General features: G+C 31.6%; 1 protein-coding gene across 1 annotated transcript; it reads right to left on the bottom strand.

Moving 5' to 3' along the window:
• Positions 1-11784: 11784 nt before the first annotated feature.
• LOC134326253 (tripartite motif-containing protein 16-like) lies at positions 11785-20581 on the bottom strand. The gene is made up of 7 exons (XM_063008424.1): positions 20552-20581; positions 19218-19778; positions 19015-19110; positions 17947-18180; positions 16727-16886; positions 16413-16472; positions 11785-12320 (listed from the first exon to the last, which is right to left on the bottom strand). The coding sequence occupies exons 1-7, from the start codon at positions 20579-20581 to the stop codon at positions 11785-11787; spliced, it is 1677 nt and encodes a 558-aa protein (XP_062864494.1).
• Between the last annotated feature and the right edge of the window lie 3563 nt (positions 20582-24144).

The following is a 24144-nucleotide window of genomic DNA, read 5'->3' as shown; positions in this document are numbered from 1 at the left end:
TTATAACATTATAAATAATCAAATACATTTATAACATTATAAATAATCAAATACATTTATAACATTATAAATAATACAATACATTTATAACATTATAAATAATCAAATACATTTATAACATTATAAATAATCAAATACATTTATAACATTATAAATAATCAAATACTTTTATAACATTATAAATAATGAATACATTTATAACATTATAAATAATAAATACATTTATAACATTATAAATAATCAAATACATTAATAACATTATAAATAATCAAATACATTTATAACATTATAAATAATCAAATACATTTATAACATTATAAATAATCAAATACATTTATAACATTATAAATAATCAAATACTTTTATAACATTATAAATAATCAAATACATTAATAACATTATAAATAATCAAATACATTTATAACATTATAAATAATCAAATACATTTATAACATTATAAATAATCAAATACATTTATAACATTATAAATAATCAAATACTTTTATAACATTATAAATAATCAAATACATTAATAACATTATAAATAATCAAATACATTTATAACATTATAAATAATCAAATACATTTATAACATTATAAATAATCAAATACATTTATAACATTATAAATAATCAAATACATTTATAACATTATAAATAATCAAATACATTTATAACATTATAAATAATCAAATACATTTATAACATTATAAATAATCAAATACATTTATAACATTATAAATAATCAAATACATTTATAACATTATAAATAATCAAATACATTTATAACATTATAAATAATCAAATACATTTATAACATTATAAATAATCAAATACTTTTATAACATTATAAATAATGAATACATTTATAACATTATAAATAATAAATACATTTATAACATTATAAATAATCAAATACATTTATAACATTATAAATAATCAAATACATTTATAACATTATAAATAATCAAATACATTTATAACATTATAAATAATACAATACATTTATAACATTATAAATAATCAAATACATTTATAACATTATAAATAATCAAATACATTTATAACATTATAAATAATCAAATACTTTTATAACATTATAAATAATGAATACATTTATAACATTATAAATAATAAATACATTTATAACATTATAAATAATCAAATACATTAATAACATTATAAATAATCAAATACATTTATAACATTATAAATAATCAAATACATTAATAACATTATAAATAATCAAATACATTTATAACATTATAAATAATCAAATACATTTATAACTTTATAAATCATTAAAAACATTTATAACATTATAAATAATCAAATACATTTATAACATTATAAATAATCAAATACATTTATAACATTATAAATAATCAAATACATTTATAACATTATAAATAATCAAATACATTTATAACATTATAAATAATCAAATACATTTATAACATTATAAATAATCAAATACATTTATAACATTATAAATAATCAAATACTTTTATAACATTATAAATAATAAATAGATTTATAACATTATAAATAATAAATACATTTATAACATTATAAATAATCAAATACATTTATAACATTATAAATAATCAAATACATTTATAACATTATAAATAATAAATACATTTATAACATTATAAATAATAAATACATTTATAACATTATAAATAATCAAGTACATTTATAACATTATAAATAATCAGATACATTTATAACATTATAAATAATCAAATACATTTATAACATTATAAATAATAATATACATCTATAACATTATAAATAATAATATACATTTATAACATTATAAATAATCAAATACATTTATAACATTATAATCAAATACATTTATAACATTATAAATAATCAGATACATTTATAACATTATAAATAATAAATACATTTATAACATTATAAATAATAAATACATTTATAACATTATAAATAATCAAATACATTTATAACATTATAAATAATCAAATACATTTATAACATTATAAATAATCAGATACATTTATAACATTATAAATAATCAAATACATTTATAACATTATAAATAATAATATACATCTATAACATTATAAATAATAATATACATTTATAACATTATAAATAATCAAATACATTTATAACATTATAATCAAATACATTTATAACATTATAAATAATCAGATACATTTATAACATTATAAATAATAAAATACATTTATAACATTATAAATAATAAAATACATTTATACCATTATAAATAATCAAATACATTTATAACATTATAAATAATAAAATACATTTATAACATTATAAATAATCAAATACATTTATAACATTATAAATAATCAAATACATTTATAACATTATAAATAATCAAATACATTTATAACATTATAAATAATCAAATACATTTATAACATTATAAATAATCAAATACATTTATAACATTATAAATTATCAAATACATTTATAACATTATAAATAATAAAATACATTTATAACATTATAAATAATAAAATAAATTTATAACATTATATATAATAAAATACATTTATAACATTATAAATAATAAAATACATTTATAACATTATAAATAATAATATACATTTATAACATTATAAATAATCAAATACATTTATAACATTAAAAAAAATCAAATACATTTATAACATTATAAATAATCAGATACATTTATAACATTATAAATAACCAAATACATTTATAACATTATAAATAATCAAATACATTTATAACATTATAAATAATAAAATACATTTATAACATTATATATAATAAAATACATGTATAACATTATATATAATAAAATACATTTATAGCATTATAAATGATAAAATACATTTATAACATTATATATAATCAAATATATTTATAACATTATAAATAATAAATACATTTATAACATTATAAATAATCAAATACATTTATAACATTATAAATAATCATATACATTTATAACATTATAAATAATCAAATACATTTATAACATTATATATAATAAAATACATTTATAACATTATAAATAATCAGATACATTTATAACATTATAAATAATAATATACATTTATAACATTATAAATAATAAAATACATTTATAACATTATAAATAATCAAATACATTTATAACATTATAAATAATCAAATACATTTATAACATTATATATAATAAAATACATTTATAACATTATAAATAATAAAATACATTTATAACATTATATATAATAAAATACATTTATAACATTATAAATAATAATATACATTTATAACATTATAAATAATCAAATACATTTATAACATTATAAATAATCAAATACATTTATAACATTATAAATAATCAAATACATTTATAACATTATAAATAATCAAATACATTTATAACATTATAAATAATCAAATACATGTATAACATTATAAATAATCAAATACATTTATAACATTATATATAATAAAATACATTTATAACATTATAAATAATCAAATACATTTATAACATTATAAATAATCAAATACATGTATAACATTATAAATAATCAAATACATTTATAACATTATATATAATAAAATACATTTATAACATTATAAATAATCAAATACATTTATAACATTATAAATAATCAAATACATTTATAACATTATATATAATAAAATACATTTATAACATTATAAATAATAAAATACATTTATAACATTATATATAATAAAATACATTTATAACATTACAAATAATAAATACATTTATAACATTATAAATAATAAAGATTGTTAGTAAATGTTAAACTGAAGTCCTGTACCATGATGCATCATGAATGATTAATTTCTTTAGGTTGTCCACTATGGGAGGCACTCTAGAACTCTCTGCTCGACTCTTTGCTGGATCTCTTCTCTCTGTGAATTTCTCTGTACACAATACTTTCATTTTTCTTCTTGAATTCTATGTGTAATCGATCCCTTCTGTTATGTTTGTTTTGTCATTGTACATCGACCTTGAGTTTGGTGAAAGGCGCTATATAAGTTAAACTTATTACTATTATTATTATTGTAGTTTGTGTGGTTCTTAACACCAGATCAGCTGCTGTCTCTATTATCATGGCTGAACAGATTCTCACAAGTTGGGCTCGACGGTTTTCTTTATTTGTGTAAATAGAGATTAGAGTCGTTTGTGTGACTGTGAGGGTTTAGTGGTGCTGTTAGTGTTAGTATTAGTGATAGACACAAATAAATTCAATAATAAATGTTATTTTTACTTACTGAGTTCATCTTTATCTTCAGGTTCTTCCTTCTTCACAGGCTTCATCTGGAAACCTCCACACTGTTGGTCCTCTGGGGTGAGGTGTTCCTCAGAGGTGACGTGTTCCACAGGGATTAAAGATCCTTCACCTGAAATTCATCAATATGTGAAGAAGAAACTCAACAACTGGAGGAAACTGAAGGTTGTGGGTTTAGTTACCACAAATAAATACTACTTAGATTTAATCCAGACTGGAAGTATCAGCATTTCTACATCCAATCCTATCCACATTCTCTTATTATTTCTACTATACTAACCACACTGTACTGTACTAACATGGCAAATTGCTCCACATTTACTTACAGAAGTAACTTCCATCTTCTTCCTCCTCCTTTTTTATTAGTTTCTCTTGGAATCCTTCATTTTGTAGATCTATGGGGGTGACGTGTCCCTCTTCTGCTGACTGCATTATTAAAAGATCTGACAGGCAGACGGACAGATAGACAAATGTACTTTATTCCCTATTAAAGAGAAATCCAGGAATACTCTTTCAGACTGTTTTAACTGTTTATTTTTAATGCTGTGAGGCTGTAAACAGAGTGAAAATGTTGAAACTATTGTGGGACTGAGCAGCATCAGACAGAAAAGACTTCTAATAGAACTTTTTGGGTTGGTTTCACAGACAGGGATTAAGCCTAGTCCTAGACTACACAGCATTTTGAATGGAGATTCTCTATTTAAAGCAACATGTAGTCCTGGACTATAAGCCTTAATCCCTGTCTGGGAAACAACCCTTTGAGTTTGGTGGAAGTGGTTTTGTGGCCCAAAGTGAAATGATTAAGTCTGATGTTCTTTACATCTAGTTTCTCATCCACTCCCAATAACAGTGCTGTACTAATACTTTTAACTTTTACTATAAACCTGTAAAACAACCTGTAAACAAAGCTACAAGAACTCGCTGTTTCTATCAAACATTACAAACTGTAAACAAAGCTGAACATGTGACGCGTTTATATCAAAATGTTAGATTTAATAATGAATAAACTCTGAATTCGTTACAATCCACTGATTCATCGGTTCAATGAATCGGTTCATCAGTACTGAATCATGTGTGATGCTAACAGTTAGCGGAGCAGCTAAAAGTTTGTTTGTTTAAATAAAACTGGAGTTAAAGCTCCTCAAATCCTCACAGTGATGTTTTATTATGAACTCTAGTTTTATTATTAATTAGAATGTGGTTATAATGAAATATAAGGGTTATAATTAAATACATATTTTACTTACAGATGAGGCTCTACAGTACAAACACAGCAGCTTCTTGTTCTTCTTATGATGTTTAATGGCGGTTGGCAGAACAACTTAAGACGCACCAGCGCCACCAACTGGACTGGAGTTGAACAGCAGCTTAGCAGTAAAACATCTCCATTAGCCCTGTATCTCTCAGCTACAGTGTTGGGGGGAACGCGGTACAGTCACGTGATGACTTTTTATCTGTAACGAAGTAATGTAACGCGTTACAGTTACATATTTGTAATGACATTACAGTTACTGTGATGAGGGATGAGTCGTTCCAGAACGAACCGATTCTATTGAACGACTCTTTGAAATGAACCAAAAGAACCGAGTTGTTTAATGATGTTAAATCTGATTGGTTCATGGCGTGTATGTTTTAAAGCAGAAACAAACACAGGCACATCTCTGCACAAGAGAGGATTTTTCTGAAACTAAATAAATAAAGTAAATAAATGGAATTTGTTTGTAGATGTGATTCCAGTATACAGTATTTGTTTGGGTTTAGAATGTAACGTGAAAGTAAAGTAATGAGGAACGAGATTATATTTTCCAGGATGTAATGAGTAAAGTAATCCCATTAAAATTTTAGTTAAGTAATAAGTAATGAGTAATGGATTACTTTTTTGAGTAACTACCCCAACACTGCTCAGGTAGCTTTAGAGAGGACTACAGTCAGTCCTAGACGTTCTCCCAAGCAGTTTCTCTAATGTCATGTTTTGTTTTCCAACTCACACATTCACACCAGTAGAAGCTTAAAAATAACACTACAAACCAACTAGTCTATAAGCTCAAGAGGATTCATCTTTATAGACGGTGCTGTTTATGCTTTTACACTTTAAAATATGAGGAGTGTTTTTTATTACAACAAACACAACATTAACAATTAATAATTATAAAAATTAAATAATAATAATTATGTCACAAATCTGTACCCAAGAAACAAGCTGTAATTTATTTCTAGCACCACTAGATAACGACGATGTCTGTACAACATGTTGAACTTCACTTTAACAGTCAGTTGAATGTGTTTTACTGTAGTAAGAATGAAAGTATGAGCTGATCTTTGTCTCATTGTGTAGCTTTGATGAAGAAAAAGCCGCTGGGTCAGTGTGTAACAGGAGGTTTGGAGTGAAGGTGTGTGTGTGTGGATAAAAGCTTACAGCACCTGGTATTCCCAGGCGGTCTCCCATCCAAGTACTAACCAGGTCCGACCCTGCTTAGCTTAGCTGCTGCTGCTGATCCTCTTTCACCTGCATTTAGTACAAAAACACCACAACAAATCATCTGGATTCAACCTTTTCTTAACCATGTACCAGAAAAGTCGCTCACTGCTGCCTACAAAACCACACAAAACACTTTATGCAGAAGAACCTTTAACTCTCTCTTACTTTTATTTTTATTTAATCTTTATTGTTTAGGTTTTTTTTTTTATTGTTTAGGTTAGGTTTGTGTATGTATGATTTGTGTACATTTTATTAATTTAAATGATCCTCTAGGCCACCCAAGGAGGATGGAGGTCCCTGCTGAGTCTGGTTCCTCTCAAGGTTTTTCCTGTAATTTTAAGGGAGTTTTTCCTTCTCACTGTCGCCCTCGGTTTGCTCAAGAGGGTTTTTTTTTTTTGGTCTGTTGGTCCTGGATTCTGTAAAGTTGCTTTGAGACAATGTTCAGTGTAAAAAGCGCTATATAAATAAATGTGACTTGACTTGTATTATTGTTTGGCGCCTCTTGTGGCACTATTGGATAATTGTTAAAAAATTTTTTGATATGGAGATCTTGTGATCATTGTTCACACAGGCACTGACTTCATTAAAGAAAAAGAAGTAAACATAAATAAAATTGAATTAAAAAACAATATCAAACAATAAAACAAGCAATACCCTTTGTATGGATAAAAGAAATGGAGGAAAATAAAACTTAGGAAGAAAATGATGAACCTGAAATGAAAGTAGAAATAAACAATAGAATTTGAACAATGCAAACTAAACCTTTCTATAAACGTTTACTAGGAAAAGTAAAGCTAACACATAGTGGAGCAGGTTGTTCCCAGACCTAGGAGTCAAAGGTATTTAAAAAAAAAAACACTTTTGCTAAAACACAAGTCAATTTTAATGAGTTAAGATTATATAGAATACATTCGTGTGAATCTCTAAATAAACCTGCTAATAACCTTTCTAACAGAAAACTGTTTTAATGTTTGTTTATTAGGATTTTAACGTCATGTTTTTACACTTTTGGCTACATTCATGACAGGAACGGTAGTTACTCATTACACAAGATTCATCAGTTCTCAAGGTTATATTGAACACAGTCATGGACAATTTAGTGTCTTCAATTCACCTCACTTGCATGTCTTTGGACTGTGGGAGGAAACCGGAGCATCCGGAGTAAACCCACGCAGACACGGGGAGAACATGCAAACTCCACACAGAAAGTACCCGGACCGCCCCACCTGGGGTTCGAACCCAGGACCTTCTTGCTGTGAGGCAACAGTGCTACCCACTAAGCCACCGTGCCTCCCCCTGTTTTAATGTAAGTAAAGAAAGTTTGTTTTCCTTTTTTATATATATTTATTGTATATTACTGTCAGTGTTTTTAACAAACTTGTCAGTCCAGAAGCCAAGATTAGAAATGTGTCCTTTAAAAGACACTTTCTAGCTGTTAGCATAATAAAGTGTCCGTCTGTCCTTTTTATTCAAGCACCTACAGCTTACAGCCACACCTGAATCCAATGAAGACAGACCATGGGAACCAGGTGATGATTGCCGGCAGGAAGTGCAGACAATGATGGAGGAAAGGAGGAGGATGAAAGATGCTGTCTAGTATCAGTAACTGTAAAATCATGATTTGTTTTTGAGGAACTTGATTTCTATATATTTCATTGTTTGCTGAATATTGAAGGCAAACACAGAGTATCACATCATGACCACAAGTTTTTTACTGATATGTTGACAGTTTTGAACAAGAGATACAGACTACACAACAGTCTTAGACTCCTAAGATTATATATGAAGTTATAAAGTTAGAATAAGTACAAATAATCATAAATACAGTAAAAAGTAGACGCTTGCACAGAACTGTATGTGTTTCACATTTCCTATTTAGTTGTTTGCTAGAAGACAGATTGAGAATAAAATATAATCACAATTATCAATCTATGTTTGCTTTTTTCTAGATATTGAGCAGTTGCAGGCAGTCAGGGACGTCTTAGACCGAGTTGAAGAACACAAAGGACTCGAGAGTGGACTTCCAATCCCAAAGGCTAGACCCAGCTAACATGAGTTATACCCAAACAGTGGACCAGACTGGCAGCAATTCAACAGGAGGCAAAAAAGGACTTGTGGACGTGAGGAGTGCATCAACTCTGTTGCATTTGGAAAGCATGGCAAAGTTCCAGAGGGGAAGAAGAGGCTGGATACATCCAAAGTGAATGGAATACTAAGTAAGTATCTTTTAGCTTTCTCATTTCATACTGAAGCAACCTTAGATGTATACAGTGTGGGTATAAGTCATTACATTGTGGTCAGTATATAGCCAGTATAGCAGTGCTGTGGATAGATGTGTTGTAGACTCTTAGTACTCATTTATAAAGCCAATCACTGTACATACTTTCATTTTATATTCTACTCCAGCTTATACCATGATCTGTGTTAAACTGCATGGATGGGAACCAGTTGAGAAAGCCAAACTGAAGAAAGCCGTTATCAACAAATGTCGTATCAGGGCCAAGTCAAAGGCTTTATGAAGGAAGCGAAGAAAAGGACTCGAGGTGCTGTTATTGGATACAGAAAGCTCTTTGCCTTTACTACCCACCCTGTTTTGTGTCCCTGATCCAGCCAGCATTTGTTTATTTTGAGTTAAATTAAGACAAAGTTCTACAGTTTGTCTCAAATCAATCCTGCTGTTGTGAAATCTTCTTAAATTCAAAACTTTTCTAGAGAAAGTTTTATTCCTTTGAACAAATTGCATTATCCAAGAAATAATGCTTGAATCAAGCACGACTATCTTTCATAGGAACCAGACACTTTCATTAGGTAAAATTACTTAAAACTAGTTAAAACAATCATAAAATCATGACATATATGGACTAGATTTAAGATGATTTCACTTGTGAAGATGTGATGTGTGTTATAAACATAAGCTTTAAATTGATATTAGCTAAACATTTTAGACTGTTTTCTGAAGTGTTTATATGGTGTCAATAACTCAGTTGCTTTAGATTCTATCTGATTTATTATCGTAAGTTGTTTTGCTGGGAATATTGTGTTACTACTACTGTCAGCTGTATAACCCATTTATCTGGTGTATAATGATTGCAGTCCCACACTACATACTGCATTCTTAAATATTTGCTACTGTTCAGTTGTATTCAGTTGTACATTGAAGTTTCAGCACCTGAAATTGTACTTCAGCTGTTATTTCTGTAATATGTTATTTTTACTATGCAAAATTATTTCTTTCAAGAATAAAAGGTAAAACTGATTGGACAGTTGTTTGTGTTGATTGAATTGAATGTGTTTAATTAGGGTTACAAAGCTTTAGTTCTTAACTTCTGAATGATTTTGCTAACTTTAAAAAGTGGAACTTTTGGAGAATTGTTAAATAAAAATAATATGATATAGATAAGATAGAACTTTATTAATCCTGATGGAAATTGTTTCATTACAGCAGTAAAACACAGAACTCTACACAGAACTCTACATATGTTACACAACCATAGAATATACTGTAGATCAAAACAGTAAGGGAGGGATATACAGGGGCACCGCTACAAATATGGAGTAAAAAACAGTATACTGTATCAATAAAGTATCCAAATACACATTTATTATTACCATTATAATTACCACTACCATTATCACCACTATTATCAACATTATTACCATTACTATCACTAGATTATTAATAACAATAATAATAATGACAATAACAAAATGTGACGGCAAATTTGGGGTCTAGAAAATGAAGTGACTTCAGTGAGTAAGTGGCTTACGTTCAAGGAAAAACAGCCCTAATCAGTCCAGCAACATTAGATCTGGCTGCCTCGACTGTGAAGAGACTTGTTGTAGAGTCTGATGGCGGTGGGTAAAAAAGATCATTAAAGATTTTATGGATTTTACTGTTTTACTTCAAAACAAAAGAACCAGATCCTGAACCAACCCCTATTTCTGAACCCAGCCATAAGATTAGAATATAAAGGAGCAAAAATCAACAGCTAAAAGACGTTTTATATGAATTTACACCCGGATTTTTACCCACACAGGCATGCACTGACTTAATGAAATAAAAGAAGTAAAAATAAAAAATAAAATGGAAATTAAAAAACAATATCAAAAATAAAACAACAAAACCTTTTAAATGGATAAAAGAAATTAAGGAGAATAAAACAGAGAAAGAAAATTATGAACCTGAAATAAAAGTACAAATAAAAATGAAAACAATAGAATTGTTACTCAAATATTATTGTAACTCAATTCATAATGTAATAATACAGACCCTGTAGTGGTGGTCTTGCTAAAAGAATGGATGAAAAGTCTGGGTTGTTCTCAAACATACACATTTGTATGGTATAAAGTGAAAGATTTCTCCTGGAGAAAATAAACATTACATTGTAATAAAATGTAATTTTGAAAATCAAATCTCTCTCTCTATACAGGCTCATCGTGGAGGCAAATTGGTGGATAAGTGGGCGGGTCTAAACTGCTGTAGGCTGAATGAGCAGAGATAAACTGATGAAGGCTGAACGAACGTACCACAATACAAATAACTATTTCTGTGAAAGAATCAAATCCCCTCTGAAACCATCTAAGTTCTAAGTATCTAAGTTCTGTTGTATTATTCCTCACCATGTGCTGGTTTCACTTTTAAACTTGTGTTTTACAGCTCAGGAGAAATCAGGTGAGAATCCGCTACTCCAGGAGAGTCTAAACACCTCATGTGGCTTAATGTACAAAAACAGCCTAGAAACACCAAACGTCTCTCAGTTATTACTGCTTATAAGCGCTCGATACTGCTGAAATGACCAACCTGTGGTTCAAAAGGAAAATGATCATTTTTATAATAAGATTTTTCTTATAATAGACTTGAGAAGAAAGAAGTTTAAGGTAAAAATGATCAGATTTACAATTTTGTAATGTACACAAACTTTAAATATTCAGTTTGTCTCTTTGTTCTGAAGGTCTTAAAATGTTTCCTTATTAAAAAGAAAATCTTCCTACATGCATCACTGCCTCAATCACTGCCTTAATTTGTTAAATCTGACAGTTTTACTTTTGATCCTAAACAAAGATAAAACCCCGGGTAGAGGGGCTGAGTGAACGTGGTCTGAACTCTGTGGAGGAGCTTCATTGTATCAGAGACGCTGTAGAAGAACAGAGTTCCTGCCTCATAATCCACATACACTCCTATTCTAGCGGAACTCGGCATTATGGGAATTTTAGTCTCTTTCTGATTGTGCCAGAATGAAAATCTGGATGGAGAACAGAACAAACTCCAGGACTGATCATTCCGTCCAAACACACACTCACCACCACCTCCCTTCCTGCTGATGCTTTTATATGACACTGCTATATAAACCCCATAATCCCCACTTAAATCAACCTCCCAGTAACAGCGTCCACTCACACTCTCTCTACACACAACCTGGAAACAAAAACTATCAAATCTATCTGGATGATCAGGATACTGTAATGTTCCACTCCAGGTCACCACTTTGTTCTCCTCAGACAGACGGAGGTTTTTATTTACTGTGTTTGGATCCAGTGTGAACCGACAAACATCTGGAGAGGAAACACAAAACAAACCAATTAACATAGAGAGAGAGAGAGAGAGAGAGAGAGAGAGAGAGAGAGAGAGAGAGAGAGAGAGAGTGTGTAACGCGTGGGCTAGGATGAGACAGAGGGGCGGACACACATGCAGAGATGTACTTGAACAAAACTTTAATAACGAAACACACGTAATACACAGGACAGACAAACAAAGCAAACCAGACTAAACTAGGCTAAACCAAACAATGAACTTAACTAAGTTAATCAAAACTAAGTTAATCAAAACTAAACCCAAAGGAACCAAGGCGCAAGGCGCAAGGCGCAAGGCGCAAGGCGCAAGGCGCAAGGCGCAAGGCGCAAGGCGCAAGGCGCAAGGCGCAAGGCGCAAGGCGCAAGGCGCAAGGCGCAAGGCGCAAGGCGCAAGGCGCAAGGCGCAATACAACCAGAGTCAAAAATAGTTCCCAAAGTCTGTGTTCCAGCTCACCTCTTAAATAGGGGGCAGCTGGAGCTAATTAGTCACAGAGAACCAATTAGGAAGGGGGGTGTGACAGGAGACTGAGGAGAGAGAGAGGCATGGCACAAAGGAGCGCCAGAGCACACAGAGGCTCAAAGTGTGACAGAGAGAGAGTGTGTGTGTACAGTGTGTGTGAGTGTATGAGAGCGAGATAGTGTAGGCATATGTGTGTGTGCATTTGTATGTAAAGGTGTGTGTGTGTGTGTATTTGTATGTAAAGGTGTGTATGTGAGTGTGTTTATTTGTATGTAAAGGTGTGTGAGTGTGTGTATTTGTTTGTAAAGGTGTGTATGTGAGTGTGTTTATTTGTATGTAAAGGTGTGTGAGTGTGTGTGTATTTGTATGTAAAGGTGTGTATGTGAGTGTGTTTATTTGTATGTAAAGGTGTGTGAGTGTGTGTATTTGTATGTAAAGGTGTGTATGTGAGTGTGTTTATTTGTATGTAAAGGTGTGTGAGTGTGTGTGTATTTGTATGTAAAGGTGTGTGTGAGTGTGTTTATTTGAATGTAAAGGTGTGTGTGTATTTGTATGTAAAGGTGTGTGTGTGTATTTGTATGTAAGGGTGTGTGTGTGAGTGTGTGTGTATTTGTATGTAAAGCTGTGTGTGTGTGTGTGTGTGTTTGTATGTAAAGGTGTGTTTATGAGTGTGGGTGTGTGTGTATTTGTATGTAAAGGTGTGAGTGTGTGTATTTGTATGTAAAGGTGTGTTTATGAGTGTGTGTGAGTGTGTGTATTTGTATGTAAAGGTGTGTGTAAGTGTGTGTGTGTGTGTGTATTTGTATGTAAAGCTGTGTGTGTGTGTGTATTTGTATGTAAAGTTGTGTTTATGAGTGTGTGTATTTGTATGTAAAGGTGTGTTTATGAGTGTGTGTGTGTGTGTGTGTATTTGTATGTAAAGCTGTGTGTGTGTGTGTGTTTGTATGTAAAGGTGTGTTTATGAGTGTGTGTATTTGTATGTAAAGGTGTGTTTATGAGTGTGTGTATTTGTATGTAAAGGTGTGTTTATGAGTGTGTGTATTTGTATGTAAAGGTGTGTGTATTGGTATGTAAAGGTGTGTGTGTGCGTGTGTATTTGTATGTAAAGCTCTGTGTGTGTGTTTGTATGTAAAGGTGTGTTTATGAGTGTGTGTGAGTGTGTGTATTGGTATGTAAAGGTGTGTGTGTGTGTATTTGTATGTAAAGGTGTGTTTATGAGTGTGTGTATTTGTATGTAAAGGTGTGTATGTGAGTGTGTTTATTTGTATGTAAAGGTGTGTGAGTGTGTGTGTATTTGTATGTAAAGGTGTGTGTGAGCGTGTTTATTTGAATGTAAAGGTGTGTGTGTATTTGTATGTAAAGGTGTGTGTGTGTATTTGTATGTAAGGGTGTGTGTGTGAGTGTGTGTGTATTTGTATGTAAAGCTGTGTGTGTGTGTGTTTGTATGTAAAGGTGTGTTTATGAGTGTGGGTGTGTGTGTATTTGTATGTAAAGGTGTGAGTGTGTGTATTTGTATGTAAAGGTGTGTTTATGAGTGTGTGTGAGTGTGTGTATTTGTATGTAAAGGTGTGTGTAAGTGTGTGTGTGTGTGTGTATTTGTATGTAAAGCTGTGTGTGTGTGTGTATTTGTATGTAAAGTTGTGTTTATGAGTGTGTGTATTTGTATGTAAAGGTGTGTTTATGAGTGTGTGTGTGTGTGTGTATTTGTATGTAAAGCTGTGTGTGTGTGTGTGTGTTTGTATGTAAAGGTGTGTTTATGAGTGTGTGTATTTGTATGTAAAGGTGTGTTTATGAGTGTGTGTATTTGTATGTAAAGGTGTGTTTATGAGTGTGTGTATTTGTATGTAAAGGTGTGTGTATTGGTATGTAAAGGTGTGTGTGTGCGTGTGTATTTGTATGTAAAGCTCTGTGTGTGTGTTTGTATGTAAAGGTGTGTTTATGAGTGTGTGTGAGTGTGTGTATTGGTATGTAAAGGTGTGTGTGTGTGTATTTGTATGTAAAGCTCTGTGTGTGTGTTTGTATGTAAAGGTGTGTTTATGAGTGTGTGTATTTGTATGTAAGGGTGTGTGTGTGAGTGTGTGTGTATTTGTGTGTAAAGCTGTGTGTGTGTTTGTATGTAAAGGTGTGTTTATGAGTGTGTGTATTTGTATGTAAAGGTGTGTTTATGAGTGTGTGTGTGTGTGTGTGTATTTGTATGTAAAGCTGTGTGTGTGTTTGTATGTAAAGGTGTGTTTATGAGTGTGTGTGAGTGTGTGTATTTGTATGTAAAGGTGTGTGTAAGTGTGTGTGTGTGTGTATTTGTATGTAAAGCTGTGTGTGTGTGTGTGTGTGTGTGTGTGTATTTGTATGTAAAGCTGTGTGTGTGTGTGTTTGTATGTAAAGGTGTGTTTATGAGTGTGTGTATTTGTATGTAAAGGTGTGTTTATGAGTGTGTGTATTTGTATGTAAAGGTGTGTTTATGAGTGTGTGTATTTGTATGTAAAGGTGTGTGTATTGGTATGTAAAGGTGTGTGTGTGTGTGTGTGTGTGTGTGTGTGTGTGTATTTGTATGTAAAGCTCTGTGTGTGTGTTTGTATGTAAAGGTGTGTTTATGAGTGTGTGTGTATTTGTATGTAAAGGTGTGTTTATGAGTGTGTGTGAGTGTGTGTATTGGTATGTAAAGGTGTGTGTGTGTGTGTGTGTGTGTGTATTTGTATGTAAAGCTCTGTGTGTGTGTTTGTATGTAAAGGTGTGTTTATGAGTGTGTGTATTTGTATGTAAAGGTGTGTGTTTGTATGTAAAGGTGTGTTTATGAGTGTGTGTATTTGTATGTAAAGGTGTGTGTGTGTGTGTGTGTGTGTGTGTGTGTGTGTGTGTGTGTGTGTGTGTGATTTGTGAGTATGTGTATGTAAAGGTGTGTGTGTAAGTGTGTGTATTTTGGTCTTGTTGTGTGACTTATTTAACGCAAAAAATATCCTGGATCACAGAGGCATGATCACTTCCAGGATGGGGCAATAATACATGTTTATGTATTATTGTTTATTATTATTTAGTTTTAGGTTGCCTGTACACATTTTAAAAGTAATTTGATTCATTTTTGATGTATTTGTTTTGCATTTCAAAAGTGTTCTCTTTAAAGTGTCCTGTAAGCAAGGAATAGAAATGTACAGTTAGTTTTAAGAGACATATGTCTTATTTAATCTTAAGCTTTAATAAAGAGAAAAAATATTCCTTATCCGATTAATCGCTGGAATAATCGATAGAATACTCGATTACAAAAATAATCAATAGTTGCAGCCCTATTCAAGGGCACATTAATGTCTTATCAAGGAAAACATGCAAGAAACCACAGGACAGCTTTAGGGCTAAAAATGTCTGGTCATCAGTTCATGATTTAAAGATTAAATACAACACAACAATTCCAAATAACAAGAGCAGATATTTGTTGAAATAAAGTTTAGGTTTTGGACTTAAATCTCAACTTGGACTCAAATCTGGACTTAAACCAAAATGAGCTGCTGTAGCATCTGAACTAGTAAAGTGTGACAAATACGGTATGTAAAAATACAGATAACTGGGGGTGCAAATACTTTTTCACTGCACTGTGTATGTTTGTGTGCTTGTGAGAAACTTACATTGTAGAAAATCTTCTCTGATTTCAGGTTCAGGAGATGAAGTAATCCGGACTTTCTTCACTGCAGAAAGAGTAACAGTACAATCACTAATCACAGTAAATACATATTTACACCAGAAACTGTCACAGGTACAGCCAGTAAGAAGTATTTCATTCAACCCTGGACTTACTGTGACCAGGACCAGTACTGGGTTAATAAGTAACTGAATGATGTTGTTGGATGTAAAATGTTCATGTTGGTGAATTTGATTGTTTTGTTTGATGTTTGAGTACCGAAGAATTGGAGACAATGGAACACTGAGGGCTTGAACTCACCTTCATCTGGTATCTTCTCATACTGCTCTTTCCAGAATTCTTCTACTTTCTCTCTCAGCTGAGATACAGACTTTGTAACATCATCAAATGAGAGGAAAGGACTGATTGTGATGGCGGCTGATTCTGCAGATCCAGCAGGAGCCGAGAGAGACTGAAAATTCTACATCCAGACAGATAATGTTCACAGAGAAACAACAAGATGATGGTGAATCACAAATGATTCAACTAATAAACTAATAAACTTGTGCCTGTAAAACTGTTGAAAATAGTAGGTACAAGGACAATTTAACACTACTGTGAAGATTGTAAAATCTTCTTAAAACCTGCAAAATCTGCAAAAACATCTTAAACAGATAATCCAGCTGTGTTTGGGTATAAAAGAAGCATTCAGGTATAGACCAGTTTTTATGAGCAATGACTAAAATACATTATTAAATAATCCTACAGTTTAAACACAACATTCATCATCAAGCATTACCAGCCCTGTTATTTCACTACCTGTCCACTAGAGGCACCATTACCTAAATATTGATCCTAATCTTTTATTGTCTGCAGTCACATGTTTTCTGTTTGTCCTCGTTTTTAAAATCAAACCCTAAACAATTGTTCAGGTTCCTGTGTGTCTTTTCAGACAAAAATATTGTGGACTATGTATGTATTGTGTTAAACAAGGTCAAACTTGTTCCTTTAAATAAGACTTTAAAAGAGTTGCTGCTATTTCAATTTATTTTTGATTGAGAGAAGTCAGGCTTGCACATCTGTGTGCTTTTAGAGGTCTAAATTTGTTCACCTTAAATTTACTTAATTTAGTTTTGTAATCATTAGAACAAATGCACAGCAGCACCTACAATTTGATCCCTCATCGATAGCCAAGTCAAAACACTTCACCAGAAGATCAACAGATTATTAGGACTCACCTGTACACAGTTTAAATAGAACTTCATTCACTTCCTTCTCAGGGGTGAAGAGGTTCATTTATTCAACCAATGGATTAATACCATTACAATACATTCTCAGATACCAGCTGCCCCTTTTCCCTTTGGCTGGCAACCAATCAGATTTTCACCTGTTATTTCCCTACCTGTCCACCAGAGACCGCCATCAATGTTTAATCTAATCTCTCATTATCTGATATCAAGTAAGTTCTTACTATTTCTCAACTTTTTAATTTATTACTTGGACTGGTGCAGCAATAATATAATTATTTGTAGTTCTGTTACCTGGAGGAAATGGACGGGATCCTCTGTGTGTGAAAGCTGTTCCAGTTCAGCATCTTTCCTCTTCAGCTCTACAATATGCTGTTCCAACTGCTTCAGGACTTTTTCAGCTCGACTTACTTCTGCTGTCTCTCGATCTCTGATCAGATCTTTTAGCTCAGAGCATCTTCTGTTAATTGAGTTGATTAGTTCAGTACAGATCATCTCAATGTTCTTCACTGCTGTCTGTGCAGAACACTGTGAGAAGATTCAGAAAGAGGAAACATTTCTCACTTAGATATTTGTCCATCCTTCACATTCATATGTAGCTACTGACCAGACTAAGACTTTCATCACTCATAGCTTGGTGATGGTGTTAAATGGCTTGATTTTTCATACCCTGGTAAATGTTACCATCATCATCATGTCCACATGATGCAGTATTTGATACTCTACTTCCCAAATATAAGAAAGAGTTGCAGTCTTCTACCTTCCACCTTAAACTCCAGCACTTCTTCAATGTTCATCATCATTTTACTGCATTTATCAGCATGTTATATTTCCTCACAGCTCTTTGATACAACACACCTGCTCCTGTATGTCCTTAATTCAAAATTATATGTGTGGATTAAATCTAATAAAATTTAAAAACACCATATATACTGTAAAATGTGCTGGTGGTAGCATACTGTTACATAAATTCTTTTGAGTACCAGGAAACAGCAGCCTGGCCAGGACTGGGAAATTCAATGTAGTGATCTTCTCAAATCTTTACCAGAAATCTTATACAGTCATTTATGTTTAAGCATCTTGATGCAAAGCAACAATTAATAATTTTTTTTGGGTGGCCCAGTCAAAGCCCTAATCTGATCTTATCACCCTTATAATTATTAGCACAACCTGAGAATTGCTGTACAGCATCAATCACCAACTAACCAGGCAGAATTTGAAGAATTTTTTAAAATTCATAAACAAAAATGCTCCAACACTTGCAAAGTTACCTGAGATATAAAATATCTCATTTTTAATGGAGATTGGTTTAATAGAGGAGAGTCGGACTGATCCTAAGAGCTTTTTGTTTATAAAACTTACCTTGTGAGAGTTCACAGCATTTATCAGCTCACAAAGTTCCTTCTCACTGTTCTGGATTTTCTCCTGGAATTTTCTCTGGATCTCCAGCAGCTGCTTCTACAAAGAATAACAATTCAGAATTTACTTGTATTGTGTACGAGCACCACATAAACAATGTCAGTGTAAATGCTAATGAGTTGTTACTTTTGAATGAATATTTTTACCTGTTTCTCAGTTCTTTCTGCTGCAGCTGATATTGTACCATGTCCTTTATGATTGTCTAGCATACACAACATGCAGATACACTGCTGATCAGTACGACAGTAAACCTCCAGCAGTTTATCAAGCTGAGAGCAGATCAGATCCTGGAGTCGTCTGGAGGCTTTAACCAGCTTGTGTTTCTTATAAGCAGGAATTCGATAATGAGGCTGAAGGTGAGTTTCACAGAAAGAGACCAAACACACCAGACAGGATTTAACAGCTTTGTGTTTTCTCTCTGTACAGTAATCACACTCCACATCTTCAGGTCCAGCAGAACAGTGACCAGGACATGGAGCTTGAAGTTCTGTTTTCTTCAGTTTCTCCACAACTCCAGCCAGAATTGTGTTTCTCCTCACAACAGGTCTTGGAGTAAAGGTTTTTCTACACTGTGGACAGCTGTGTGTTCCTTTATCATCCTCCTGATCCCAGCAGTTATTAATACACACCATACAGAAACTGTGTCCACATGATGTAGTTACAGGATCCTTCAGCGTTTCCAGACAGACTGAACAGCTGAACTCGTCCTGAGTTACTGAAATTTTGGACTCCATTTTTCTACACGTAAACAGAAACACCAGTAAACACAGCAAGTTATTTACAGCAGCTCAGACTTCCTGGTTTAGTTCGTGATTGTTATGTTCAGTTTACGTTTCTCGATTTTTGTACATCTACTGTACTCATGCTGTGGGAATTTGTATTGTGGTTGTAGTAAGTAGTACAAGTCAGTAGTTAACTACTACAACCTTCGTCTTATCAAAATTTGCGTTTCTTAATTTTTGGTAATTTTCTATATTTTATTATTACTGTACATTTACTGTAGTACATTTTATGATTTGTTACTGTACCCATGCACTTTTATAATGTGGTTGTAGTAACTAGTACAAGTTGTTGGTTACTATGAAATATGGTTATATGAATTTTTTTTTTTTTACTTTCAATTCTTTATTACTGTACCTATACTGTAGGGTTTGTTTCTGTAATTTAAGTGTAGTGGGTGGTACATGTCACTAGGTAACTATTGCATCGTTTATTATATTAAACTGATTGATTTTAGAATGGTTGACACTATACATTTTGACTGTACCCTTTAGGACTGTAGGACTTTATACAGTTGTATTGAATGGTACATGCCACTGGGTAAAAACTACACCTCGGCTTCATGCACTTTGTAGACGCTCCCTTAACACTTCCTTATTATTTCAACGCAGATGAACCTCACATTTACAAAATAACAGAAAATAAACATTTACAGAAAAAACTTTTAAACATATTTGATTGTAGTTTGTTCCTAGTTTACTGCAGAATCAGTTAATGCAGTTTCACTCATTTTTGGATGTTTATTAGCCGAGAACGGCTTCCTGGTTTAGTTCGTGAGTAGTGCTGGACAATAATTCGATATCGATATATATCGCGATAGAAAATGTTTCAATAACGGTGATATGATTTTTAAACAAATTCGAACGATATGCATACGTCAGTGCGTGATGACGTACGCCACAGGCACGAAGCCAGTGCTCAGCGTTACCGCTCTGATTACACCACCTACAACACGGTGGATATTAGCGGCTAAATGAGTTCAACAGCTGTAAGTGAACGAGCATCCACAGTTAAAACAGAAGCAGTAGAATAGTTGATAAGAGAGGAAAGACTAGACTCTTTTTTTCTGTATTCTTTAAGCACAACACCTGATATAGCAAATTCTGCAGCAACTCTTAAGCACTTTTTATATTCTTTATCCTGGTTGAGCACTTTTGTTCGAAAATGTTTACATACAAATAATAATCAGTCCATGTTGTGGATTAAAGTTAGTTAAGACCAGAGGTAGAAAGTAACGAATTACATTTACTCGCGTTACTGTAATTGAGTGTACTTTTTTGTTTTTTTGTGTACTTATACTTTTTAAAGTAGACTTTACAGCCTGTAATTTTACTTTTACTTGAGTATGTTTTGTATTAAGAATTGTAATTCGCTACATTGTAAATAAGATCCGTTACTGAGTAAAATAATAAACGCTAAAGAAATCGCGTCTGGGAAACTGCTGCAGTGAATTCTGCGACGGGGAGTCGGATCTTTTGTTTCGGTTCCTTTTAAAGAGCCGTATATATACATAAAGCGCGAATCGATTCCTTTATTTCAGTTTAAAGGGCCGTTCAATAGATTCAAATAATTCTACGACACATCACTAGTGGTTATACAGTTTTAAAAAGTTTTATGGGACTAAAATGACACATTACACACCCCTAAATGTTTTAAATGTTGTATTAACATGTTTCTTCTATTATATTTGAATTAAAAACAACTATTGTGAAATTTATATCCACTTGTCCTGTTTGCATTACACAGAAGAGACCCCCCCCTGCTGTTAATAAAGTAACTAAGTTTAGTAAGTAAGTTTACTCTGAGTACATTTTAAATGAGTTACCTTTGACTTGAGTAGATTTTTAGACTAGTAACTTTACTCGTACTTAAGTAAAAATTCATTAAAGTAATAGTACTTTTACTTGAGTACAATATTTTAGTACTCTTTCCACCTCTGGTTAAGACATACAGTATGTTAATATATTATATTATATATTGTCAAAGCTTATGTTTATTTGAGAATAATGTCGTGTTTTTGTCTGTATACAAATGCTGAATACAAGTAAAAGGTGAAAGCTAATTTACTTGTACCATTATTATTATTATTATTATTTCTAAAATATTATGTAGTTGTAAAGGGTGAAATTTCATAGACTTTGCAAATAAATTTTTCAGAGGTTCGCAGGTACAGCCTTTCAATGTTGGTGTTCCTGGCAGTTTTTCTGACATTTGTATTATTCACATCGTATCGGAATTATATCGTATCGACCGAAATTAGGAGTTATATCGTGATATACATTTTAGCCATATCGTCAACAATCTGAACTACATAAAGTAACAATACACAGTAATGTACAGGAGCGTGGAAATGTATAAACTCACCTGCGTTCATCAACTTCAATTATCAACAAAACTACAAACACAGACACGGAACAGATCCGCACTCTAACGGTACAGGACCGCGGTCATGCCATCTGCACTTTAAAAAATCTCGGTCACGCTATCTGCACTTCGCTTTTTACTGCGCGTCTAAACCGTATTATACGGTAATACAGGGGCGAAGATGAAATCATCTCTTTACAGCTTAATATACTGTACATTACTACCGAGTTCTGATGCACATAAAGTGTAGCAGAAACAAAAGTGTGTTACAATCTGTGTATAGAGCAATCTAAAAGGTTAGAAATTCAGACCTCTTTTATGAAAAAAGTGTGTATTTGTTTGTGTACAGACCGCTATTTTAATACAATGAAATTAACAAATCAAATTGTTATCAAGTGCCACCTATACAGTTATGAAGAACACTTACTCTAGTACTTATGGTGTGATTTTAGTACAATTTTACTGTAGGAATTCGAAATAATGGGATGTCAAACTTATCTAACATGTCCATTCAGTTGTGTTTAGACCATTATTAGAGGATCAATAAAATGAACAAATCAAATTGTTGTCAGGTTTCACCCATACTATCATTAAGTACACTTACTCTAGTACACATAGTGTGATTTTGGGACAATTTTACTGTAGGAATTTGAAATAATGGGATGACAAACTTATGTAAAATGTCCATTCGGTTGTGTTTAGATCACTATTTGAGGATCAATAAAATGAACAAATCAAATTGTTATCAGGGTTCACTCATACGGTCATTAAATACACTTACTCTAGTACACATACTGTGATTTTGGGACAATTTTACTGTACAAATTTGGAGTAATATGATAAACTTGAGTAAAGTGTCTATTTGGTTGAATACAGACCCCTATTTGAGGATCAATAAAATTAATAAATCAAATTGTTATCAAGTTCCACCCATACTGTCATTAAGTACACTTACTAAGTACACATGGTGTGATTTTGGGACAATTTTACTGTATAATTTTGAAATAATGGCATGGCAAACTTATGTAAAATGTCAATTCGGTTGTGTTCAGACCACTTTTAAAAATCAATAAAATTATTAAATCAAATTGTTATCAGGTTCCACCCATACAGTCATGAAGAACCCTTACTCTAGTACTCATGGTGTGATTTGGGGACAATTTTACTGTAGGAATTTGAAATAATGGCATGGCAAACTTATGTAAAATGTTTATTCGGCTGTGAGACCACTATTTAAAGATCATTAAAATTAACAAATCAAATTGTCATCAAATTTTTATGCCACCCCTACGTTCATAAAGAAAATTTACTTTTGTATTCATATTGTGATTTTGAGACAATTTTACTGTAGGAATTTAGAGTAACAGGATGGCAAATCTACATAAAGTGTATATTCGGTTGTGTTAAAACCAGATTTTTAAATCCAATAAAAAACCAAATCAGTTTGTTATCAAATGCGACCACTAGGATCATAAAGAGCACTTACTCTAGCAAGATCAATAAAATAAGCAAATCAAATTGTTATTAAATACCACCCTTACATTCATGAAGAACAATTAATCAAGTACTCGTTTTGTGATTTTTAAGACAACTTTACTGCTGAAATTTGGAGTAATGGCATCACAAAATTGCATAATTGGTTTTGTATAGACCCTGGGGGTCCAAAGTGTTAATGATCTGAAAATTGTGATAAACCATTACCAAATGATGAAATTAATGTAATACTACATGCTTTTAATAATGTAATATTTAATTAGTACGTGTGTAATTAATAAATAAAATATTTATTCTTGTAACAAAAAAAAGCAGTTGATATTTAAGTATTAATGTAATATTGTCAGTTACTAATCAGTAAGTGACTGGTGCTTATAATGATATTTAATAAATTAAATCAGTAAGTAAAAAATATTTAGATATTATACTATATAT

Source organism: Trichomycterus rosablanca, chromosome 14 (genome assembly GCF_030014385.1).
Source record: "Trichomycterus rosablanca isolate fTriRos1 chromosome 14, fTriRos1.hap1, whole genome shotgun sequence".
NCBI lineage: Eukaryota > Metazoa > Chordata > Actinopteri > Siluriformes > Trichomycteridae > Trichomycterus > Trichomycterus rosablanca.
The sequence above is the reverse complement of the archived record's forward strand: the minus strand, read 5'-3'. Positions and strand labels throughout refer to the sequence as shown.